This window comes from Pteropus alecto, unplaced genomic scaffold, assembly GCF_000325575.1.
Source record: "Pteropus alecto unplaced genomic scaffold, ASM32557v1 scaffold239, whole genome shotgun sequence".
NCBI lineage: Eukaryota > Metazoa > Chordata > Mammalia > Chiroptera > Pteropodidae > Pteropus > Pteropus alecto.
Window position 1 is genome coordinate 15,228,151 of NW_006494613.1, and position 10,636 is coordinate 15,238,786.

Below are 10,636 nucleotides of genomic sequence, written 5' to 3' on the forward strand. Positions count from 1 at the left end.
CCATCTGCCAATGGGCCTCTTAGAATATTGCACTTTGAGATATCACAAACAGAATGCAACAAATAGTATGACTTTTATACCTATTAAATTTTATTTTCATTTGCTTTTAATCTAATACTTAAAATTTATAGTTCTTTTCTCCCCAATGCTATAAATGTTACTTTATTTTTGATGTTTTGATTTTATTTTAAACTCATAAATTGACATATCTACTTAACATAATTATGTCACATATATTTTCAGTCAGTATATGTCTTACTGCATTATTATTTTTTATATTTTAAATTTTTACCTATCTTCATCTTACAGTGGAATAGAGTAATGTTCATGTACATAGACTAAGAATATTTATTAAATTATTGGTGGTGTTTTAAGTTAGTAAAGTACTTACAAGATTAATATTAATACAGCTGATACAGAATGCATATTGTTTATGGAATCAAATAAAAATCTTTATAGCACTCTACAAATTCTAAAATACTTAATCCATACAACATCTTGAGATATTTTTATACTTTTATGAATACAATAAAAAAATGATGTTCAGAAATCCTTATATTTACTGTCATGATGGAACAGCATTATTAAATAGTAGCATGAGGAGAAAGAGGAAAACATCCAAAATAGAATGATTTTTTAAAAAGCTATTATTATGCTCTATGTTTCATTATTCTTACTTAATATTCACATATATTCTGAAAAACTAGATTTAGTGTATTTTTAAAATGAACTGTGTATTTTAAAACTGCTAAAACTTATTAAAGAAATTAGTGAGATCTACTATTCTAAGTCTATAAAATAATTAATCATATTCTCTCTCAACAAAACTACACATTCGTCTGGGAAACAAGTGAGATTTCTGTTTTAACCATGGGAATGAAAAGATGAAGGAAGAAAGGCAGTTAATCCTCCAGACATCCCAGTCTAGTCAGGATAATTAAATAGTAGAAAGATCACAGAAGATGGAGCTAACCAACTTGGCTCACAAGATTTTCAAATGTTCTAACAATAAGTTCTCATTTGACCAGGATGCTCAACTAAGCAGTTTATTAGTTACAAAACTCAAGCAGGGAGAGATCTTTCCAAAAAAAGAATAGCATGTATTTAGGTGAAAGGGAATACAATTCAAGTCAATGAGCATTTGTTGAGTGCCTACTCTGAGCATTTGCCAAGATCATATCTAAAAAAGACAATTGTTCTTTGCAGTGAATGAGCATAGGCTCCTGTGGTTTATGCTAATTATCTTCATCATTATAATCTATTCAGCTTTCATAGTCTTATGATTTTAAATTATAGTTTGGGCACGCTAATTTTATTTATGGTAATGAATAGGAAAAGAGCTACTACTTGAATTTGTTTTACTAGTGTTGACTATACGGACTTTAAAACTAAAAGGTTAAATTTAAAAAGTTCATGATAACATATATATTCACCCTTCCTCAAACTCTATAATAATATTGCTAGATTGGAATCTCTCCTGTAGTTTGATTTCAAACTAAGTGTTTGCAATGACGGTTTACTTTTCTCTCATTTAAAGCCAGAGTGACTTTATGTAGCTTTTTGCCAATCATAGGAAAAGAAAAAATTTCATAATATTCATCTTAGTTTGATTTACATTTAGCAACAATAGCAATAAATGCTAACTTTGAATAGTGCTTTGAAGTTACCAAGAGCTTTCCCTATATCTTCATTTAATAAGTCCCTTATATCAATAGTAAAAGTGTGTTAACCAATGGAAGGGGATTAGAAATGAAAAAAGGCAAAACATATGTTGAGTACCCTACTAAAAATTAGACAATTTATTGCTTGTTTTATGTATATCATAAATCTATTGCCAATGACAAAAATTTCCTAAATAATAATGAATATAATCTTCAATTATCTTTATTCTCTTCTAAGTCCCTCAGTGATATATGCCATCATTTACCAGATGGCTGGCCAAAGGCAAGATAAGAGTCTTTGAATTTATGATTATCACATCATTCTCAGAGCAAAGCCAGTCAGTCTAAAACACTACCTGAAAGTGGATAATGAAAATCTTCTAATAAGAGAGCTAAGTGTTCTAGGGTTAAAATTCTAGAGTTTAAAACTAACTATCTAGGAGCTTTAACAATAGCATTAATCAAAGGCAAACAATACTTATTCATTCACAGTTCCTTTTAAATAAAGAGTTCAAATTAGCCCTAGCTGTTCATTTAGAATAAGTTGTATGGGAATCACACAGGAAAATATGAATTAAGAATTTTCTATTGAGAAATAAAAAAATATTTACTTTTAAGTATATGGACTTACTAAACAGTAACATGGAACAGAATTAACAAATAAGGAAAAGAACTAGTACACTAAAAGGCTGATCAATGGAAACTTCTAGATAAATTAAGGAAACATTTAACTTTGCTAACTGGTTTAATTGTTGAGCTAATTAAATGCTACTTATTTATTCTTCATGTGTTTAGAATAACATGTTCGGAATAAAATGAAAAAAATCAAACCGCCCCACTTCCTTATGCTTTTGCATAAATCCAGAAACTTAAGTTCTGATACAGTTAGGAGCCAAGGGAAATCTGAGATTAAAAACTCGAATAACAAACAAGTAGAGAGGCCATAATCTGCATTTCCAAAGTTAGTAAATATTGTAGTGAGAGGCTTTTGTCTATTCATAGGTGACTACTGTGCAATTTGGCCAACATACTTTCCCAAAGTAACACAGTGAGCTAAGAGCCAAAATATTTTGTTAAGAATTAATGCAATCGAAGTTAAAGTAATGTAAGAATTATTTAATCAGCCAGTGTTACAGAAATTGTTATATTGATGTTTGAAATTGTTATTCTAACAAGTGTGTGTGTGTGTGTGTGTGTGTGTGTGTGTGTGTGTGTGTGTGTGTGTGTGTAGCAGGCACATATTAACACAAGGACAGAATTCAAAATGTGTTTTCATTAAAACAATTCCTCGTATATTTTTCCAAACACATTTTCTTTTTGTCTGGGTTCAACATTTTAATAAGACACAGGAAAGCAAATAGAAAGCCCTTGATTGGAAAATCATTTTAGAAACAATTTGCCTGAATCTGTAACCATCTGTTACATTTGATAACACACTGCAAGAGTCGCAGTCAAGTTATGAGGCTGTGGAGAGCACAGCTTCCACCAAAGAGATGAGTGGCTAAAGCTGCAGAGATCCCTCTAATAACATGTGTGTCTGTATCCAGAACAGCATGTGAAAAGATTCTCTTTCCAAGCTTACACATAGGGTTGGCCATGTCCTTCCTAAAAATAGATCACATTATAGTATTTCACTATTTTAAGAAACTTCATTAAAATATGCTAAATGCTCTCTTCTCTGGAAAATAGTGATAAAGCACTTAAGATGAAACAACTTTGGAATGCAGCATTTTAATCCTGGTTGAAGTAGAACACAATAAGTATTCGTGGTTTTCATCAATCTATTGTTTTTACTAATGTCTGTATTTTAATTTCAACTAGGGATCTTAGTAAGATGACATACATCTGTATCTTATATTTTCTAAATAAATACAAAGTTTTTACCATGGAAAGGGCTTTCTTTCTTTTTTCTTTTCCTTTCTTTTTTTTAGTCCCATTTCTGTGCTTTTAGTAATTTGGTTCTGGGCAAAGAAAGGGAAATGATAATGTCTGTAGCAGAGATAAAACATTTAGCTGAGATTTTAAAATATTATCTTTCTTTTGCACCATAAATAAAGCTTTGTTTGACTTCTGTTAATTCTCAGAATTCTTTAAAGGAGAGAAAGTATGCCCAATGGTTTTATTTAGAATCCTAAACAGAGTTTGTTAATTGTCATACATATAATTATGTTTTCATAAAAATTAAGAGGTATTATTTGAATTCTTGACTTAAAAGTCAAAGTTGGTCTAGGCAGGTACAAATGAGTTAATCTGGGTGGTTTAAAATGTTATTATTATTTTTCAGATTGAATTTGTTGACAGAAAAGTAGGCAATATTAGGTTTGAAAACAGACTCTCTAATTTTAAATATGAAAAATGATCTTTTAAAATTTTTGTTAAAAAAAAACTGTTAAAAAGAGAGTAAATGAGTGAGTGAGTATAAATGAGTGAGAAGAGATAAAAGGGGAAACTTATAAGACCTTATGTTCTCTCATCTATGTGACTATAGAAATTTTCTATTTTTCTGATTCTAAACCATTGTCACTCCAGTGCATTTTGAGCTCTCTCACTAAGTCCCAAGGCTCTCTTTAGTCTGCCTTCCATCTCTCCAATTTGATTCATTTTACTTCACCATTATAAATTGTCAACTAACCTCAGGTTGGAGGCTTCTCTGTGCTCGCTTCTCTACAATTTTACGCATTCTTCAATACCTAGTGTAAGCCCTACCTCTTACAAAGTTCTTCTGGCAGTACTCTCTTTGAACAGCTCACTTGTATGAAAACATCAAAGACAAGTGTCAAGTTTTTTGAGATAGCTCTAATCACATATGTCATTGTCTCCTACAGGATAAAACTTAGCATACTTGTGATTAGATCCCAATTTGACCTTTTCACATTTGACTTTTTCCCATCCTCTCTCATTATGTTCCTCCACATACTCTGTAGTCTTTTTACACTGGAAACTGTTCTTCCAGAACATACATTTTCCTCCTCTGTGCTTTGCTTTATGCAATTTTCCTCAATGTGTAACTAGTAAGCTAATGTTTCTTGAGGCTTCACCACGTTCCAAGAACTATGTTAAAAATTTTACTGAAATTTGTCATTTAGCTCCATAACAATGCTATGAATCAGTACTATTACTTTCCCAAACAGCAAATGAGAAAATTCAGGCATGGAGAGGTTTAATAACCTATCTCTGAAGTTCTCAAACCAATATATTGTCTCCCTTGAGCATTACTTCAGAACCAGTGATGTGCTATGAGGTTCAATGTCAATGGAACATATTTTGATGAATGTAGCTTAAGATTTTGATGACATAAATTCTTTGGAACATCCATTCTTTTGTTGTTGTTGTTGTATCAAAAACTGATACATCTTTCAAAGTTCAGTTTATAGTCAACCTCCACAAACTCTCTAGTGAGAATCTCGGCTCCATGATCTGCATCATGACAGTCTTTACTTAAAGTGAGCTCCATGACCAGTGTGATCAACATCAACTGGAGTCTTTTAAAAATGCAGACGCTGGCTACACTCTAGAACTCCTGAATCAGAATTTCCATTTTAATGAGAGTAAGCCACGGATGATTCATATTCATTGTAAAGTTTGAGAAGCAAAGCACTAGATACTTATTTCTTTCTGCATTGAGTTATTCACATCAACTAATTATTCTTATTTGCCTGATGTTTTCCAAACAGAAGAATCAGTATGTTATTTATATTTGTCTCACCCAGAGTGACTAGCATAATACTTCCCATATGGTTGCTACTTGGCACATCTTTATTACATGTATTTATTAAACTGAGAGCAAATTCCATGGGAGTAATACCTTTATATCTCCTATAATTCATAGATGTAATATTCTCCTCTAGATTGTAAGTTCTGGGAATGTAGTTATTCTACCTTTCTAGTTCACATTGTGCCTACCCAGTACATGGAAGGTAATTCAGTGAATAATGATGAAGTGAGGCATTGAATAAATTAAGATGACTGATTAATGTGTTGAAGAGAGTTTTTTAGAAGTATAATTTTATTTTAAATTTGTTTAGTTAACTAATACCTATAAGAACTCATGTCAAGTAATGATATAACTTGTTTACAAATATTAACTTAGTCACATTATGAACTAAGGTTATATAGTAGAGCATCAATCTATGTTAAATCAATAAAGGTTGACTTGAGATTCTTCATTCAATTCTAATATATGGTATGGTACATCTACTTCAAGTTGTTTTGTTGCAGATGACTAATTAATGGACCATAGTTGATATAAAATGTCAGTATTTAAGCAATTTTAAATTTTTTCACTTTATTTGTTTTAAAATTCTTCCAAATTAATTGGAATATTGCAGTAAATGGTATGCCACTCACTCCTGCTTGGTATTAAAATAGAAGAATATCAAGATACATCAACAGAAACTTACTTTCCAGTTCAGAAGAGAAACACCCTGACAAATTCAATAAGATTTCAAGTTATAATGTATGTTATATGTTTTTTGCATGTATCATGTATGTACATATGATTTTATATTCCAAGGGAGGAAAGATCCCCATCCGGTGGACGTCACCGGAAGCTATAGCCTACCGCAAATTCACGTCAGCCAGCGATGTATGGAGTTATGGGATTGTTCTCTGGGAGGTGATGTCCTATGGAGAGAGACCATACTGGGAAATGTCCAATCAGGATGTAAGTATTTGTAACCTATGAGTTATGGTTTCAGACTAAGATCAAGCTGTGCAAGGAAGTGGAGCATAATGAAACCAGGTGGCTCTCCGTTTGTGACATTGAAATAGAATACTTAAAAAATGAAATTGCTTCCAAATCTTGAAAGAACATTAATTGAGTTGTTCCAATGGCTTTATATTTTTCCCTCAAGCAGGGGTTTAGAAATGAGACAAAATGAAGACATTTGTAACAAAATGTAAGGAAATAAGTGACTAATAAGATAACCAACAGACACCAAGGAGTGTTTGAAGTATTTTTGCCAGCAAAATTGTTTCTGTATAACATTAGTAAGATACACATGTCTGCCATCGTTTGTAGATTTAATTAATGCATCTATGCCAACATTTATTTACTTAAATATAGCATTTCCCAAAATAAGACAAAACAACTAATCTCTAACATGTTGTTTCTTGTAATGTATTCAAGTTACACATGAATTTAGTTATGCAAATTGAAGTCTCTAGATGGAAAAAAAATCATCTTTAACTCTATTATAACTGTGATATAATTTTTCAAAAGGTTTTTTTTGTTTCTATAAGACATATTTTGCTAATGCTTAGTAAAAGGATGCTCTTGGCATGTGGGATAAGCACTCAGAGATTTTTCTTTATGCTTAGCCAGAAACTGAGCATGATCTCAAAGATACATAAGAAGGAAAGATAAGATGCTTTTACTCATTTCTTACTCACCACATATAAAATTGCTTTTAATGTATTTGGATATAAAAACTCTTTTGTACTTCTTCAAATAAGCTATTTTTTTATAATAGTAATGGGAAAATCAGACTCACTTTGCACATCTCTATTTTCCAAATTTTCTTCGTATCAGAGCATCTCCAAGTGTGGTCTCTGGACTAGCAGTTTTATCATGGCCTGGGAATTTGTAGAAATGCACATTCTCAGGCCTTACTCCTGAGTTATGGAATCAGAGGTTAGTCATCTGTATATTAATAAGTTCTCCAAATGGTTCTGATTCATAGTAAAGTTTAAAATCACTGCTTTACATGATTTTAAAATACTAATAAACCGATAGATACTTAATTGTGCAGCACATGAGCTTTTACCAAAGTGATTACTATGATTTGGAGGGTACCATTTGAACTGTGGTATGACTAAAATCTATATACTAATTTTTTTCTGCATTTATTCATATACAGTTTCCATGAAACCTGTATTACTAAATAAAAATTCATTTATAATTCACTGAATTTCCTGCATCATGGAACATTTCTTTTGATTTTAATCTGAAAAGATCTTTACAAACACTTCTTTTCTAAATCTACTTTCTTTCTATTGATCTTTCTTTATACAACATTTTTGAGCATTAGTAATATTTATTTGGCAAGTTGTCCTTTTAATCAACTTAAAATGAGAGCTTTTTCACTTAACTTTAAAATATTCATATTAATGTAGCTTGCCCATGAAGAAGTAAAAGAAGTCCTACATCTTAAGTCCCTGAAAACTTTGCTTCTCACACAGGTAATTAAAGCTGTGGACGAGGGCTACCGACTGCCACCCCCAATGGACTGCCCAGCTGCGTTGTACCAGCTGATGCTGGATTGCTGGCAGAAAGACAGAAACAACAGACCCAAGTTTGAGCAGATTGTCAGCATTCTGGACAAGCTAATCCGGAACCCAGGCAGTCTGAAGATCATCACCAGTGCGGCAGCAAGGTGACACATTAGAGTTTGCTTCTTGCACTCACTCTGAAAGAGATATATTGTCTAGCTCCAAGGTGTTAATTTTTTCCCCACTCCCCCAACTGTATTTTTTGATATTTATATTCCTCAAGATTGGAAGACATTTCTTTTTTCTTTTTAAATCTTTCAGGAGGAAGCTCATGCTATTTAATGATAATGATGAAATCCTGAGTTATTTTTAACTCCCATTTTGACTAGAAGTGAACCTACATTCAGGCTCATTTTAGTCTTTGGAAAATAGAAATATAGTACACATAGCTTCTTTTCACTCTAAAGTAGTTAAACAAAAAAGAAAACAGATGAACAAACAAACAAAAAAAGGTAATTTCTAGGAGTGGTGAGGAATTCTAATGAAGTCCTAATTTATTCCACATTTAAAATAAATCTTTGAAAATAATAAAAATGCTTCTATAACATTGCACTGGCTAAGAGAATGCAATTTCCCCCAACTTAATTAAACAAATATTTGTTCAACCACATAGTGTGCCAATTACATTGTTAGATACAATCAAGGATAAAACTAAAAGTAAAAAAACTTCAGTGTTCCCAGACAACAACACAAATGCTGATACATTATAACTATAATGCAATCCAGAATGAATAATGTACATTAGATTTTATGCATATGCCATTAAGAATCACTGAGTTCTCTTAAGGTTTTTGAGAAACCTAAATGAAGGTGTACTTACAAAGTGTAATAGAAGAAATAGGAAAGGTGAGATAAATTTTATCAGGGCCATATGAGAAGAAAAGGAGCGTTAATATATTTGGTGTTTCTCATTGTATACATAAGAGAAAAATAGTTCTTTTATATTTTGATGATGTGTTCTCTTATAAGTAAATTACAGAATTTTTAGTAAAAGAACCTATACTTAGTGTGCACATAAATTCACAGTATTAAGTGGTATGTATAAATACTATGTAATGATGTTGTACTGTGACTCATATGTAAAGGCATAATACAAAGCTTTATTGAAAGGAGTTTTCTTATTTCTTTTATGCACATCTGCTCTCTTTACTGACAGTCACCAAGAAGAATGACTTTCGTATTGATAGAGAACTTATTAATGAACTTTATGATAGAGTATATGATTTTTTATCCTAACAGGAATATTATATTGAATATTTATGGTCCAGTTTTTTCACTGTATTTGAATAAGATGAATAAGAAGAACCCACACGAAAGTCTAAATATCAATATATGAGAATTATAGATTATTTGTTTGAGATAACATTTAAAAGTCACTAAGGTTGAACTTACTGATATACCCTTAGTAAGTAAAACTACCCATAACTTATCCTGTAGGGGTGAATCTCTGTTCTAAACTTCACAGAGAGAGAGACTATACAGACTCTTTTGAAAATCCACCTGACAATTTAACAACTAACAGGATATAACAAACCTGTCCTTCCCTGGGCCATATGGTCCTCATTTTGCACCCTGAAGCCATTTCTTTTGATCTTTACTCAATGGCAATCATAGCAAAAAAAGAACATAATTTCAGTTCTTTCCATATCATAAAAAAGACATTCAAACCATTTCCACAGGACGGTATTAGCAATATAAAGACTAACTCATATAATATGATCTAGGGATATTTAAATCCAATTTTATATAGAAAAATAGTCTTAGTATCAGATCGAAGTATGTCAGGATATGTCCTAGCATCCAAATTTTAACATACTCCTTAAATTCACTTTTCCATTCTTATTGAAATTAATATTTTGAAATCTTTTTGTTTTCTCCAGATACCTTCATCCTTCTCCTGTCTTAGTTGAGTACACCAGTACTTATTTATTTGACCAATGAGGATCAAAAAATTCTTGGCACCATTTTCTTGCTCTCCACATGATTATTCTGTTGATGGCTGAATCAATACAATCCATCTACAAACACTCTCTTCTACGACTTTTTTCCCCTTCTGACTTAGACCACTATAGTAGCCCTCTAAGATGCTCCCTGCTTCCATTCTGCCCTGCTCTAACCATCATTTCTTATAGTCCTTGTAATTTCTTTATCAAAAAATCTCTTATAGATAGATAGAAAGATAGATAGATAGATAGATAGATAGATAGATAGATAGATAGATATAGCTATGATTTCAGGCACCTGTTTATAACCAACCTTGATTTCCCATAACATCTAGAAAAGAATCTAGACTCCTTTTAACGACTTAAATAGTTATGCTTATTTAACATCATTTTTTAATTCAAATATTTATTTATTCATTTTTTCAATGACTATTTATTATATGCCAATCTACTATGTGTTAGACATGGGTAGAATCTAGAGAACAGTGAAGAAGACATATGATTCCTGACATCCTGCAGCTTACATTATATAAGATGTACAATACACAGTAGACAAGTACGGATTACAAGAAGGAAATAAATAGATGGTCATGATAGATAATAAAAAGGTAGTTAGAAAAGAGGCAGCCCTCTGAGGAGTTGATAATGAGCTGAGACCTTAAGAAAGAAAAAGAGGCCCATGCTTACAGAATACTTCCATCTCACCCCACTCTCCCAAAAAAGTAATCTTAGCATAGGAATAAGAAACTGCAATTGCGTTTG

At 31.7% G+C, this 10,636-nt stretch overlaps 1 protein-coding gene across 2 annotated transcripts in view; it reads left to right on the forward strand.

Annotated features, from left to right (window-relative positions):
• The window catches only part of EPHA3 (EPH receptor A3), a 323,316-nt gene that overhangs the window by 295,915 nt on the left and 16,765 nt on the right, over window positions 1–10,636 (forward strand). For both annotated transcript variants that reach the window (XM_006926248.1, XM_015600167.1), the window contains exons 14-15: window positions 6,175–6,324; window positions 7,842–8,035. In XM_006926248.1, coding sequence (XP_006926310.1) covers window positions 6,175–6,324; window positions 7,842–8,035 — 344 coding nt within the window. The remainder of the gene's footprint in view (window positions 1–6,174; window positions 6,325–7,841; window positions 8,036–10,636) is intronic.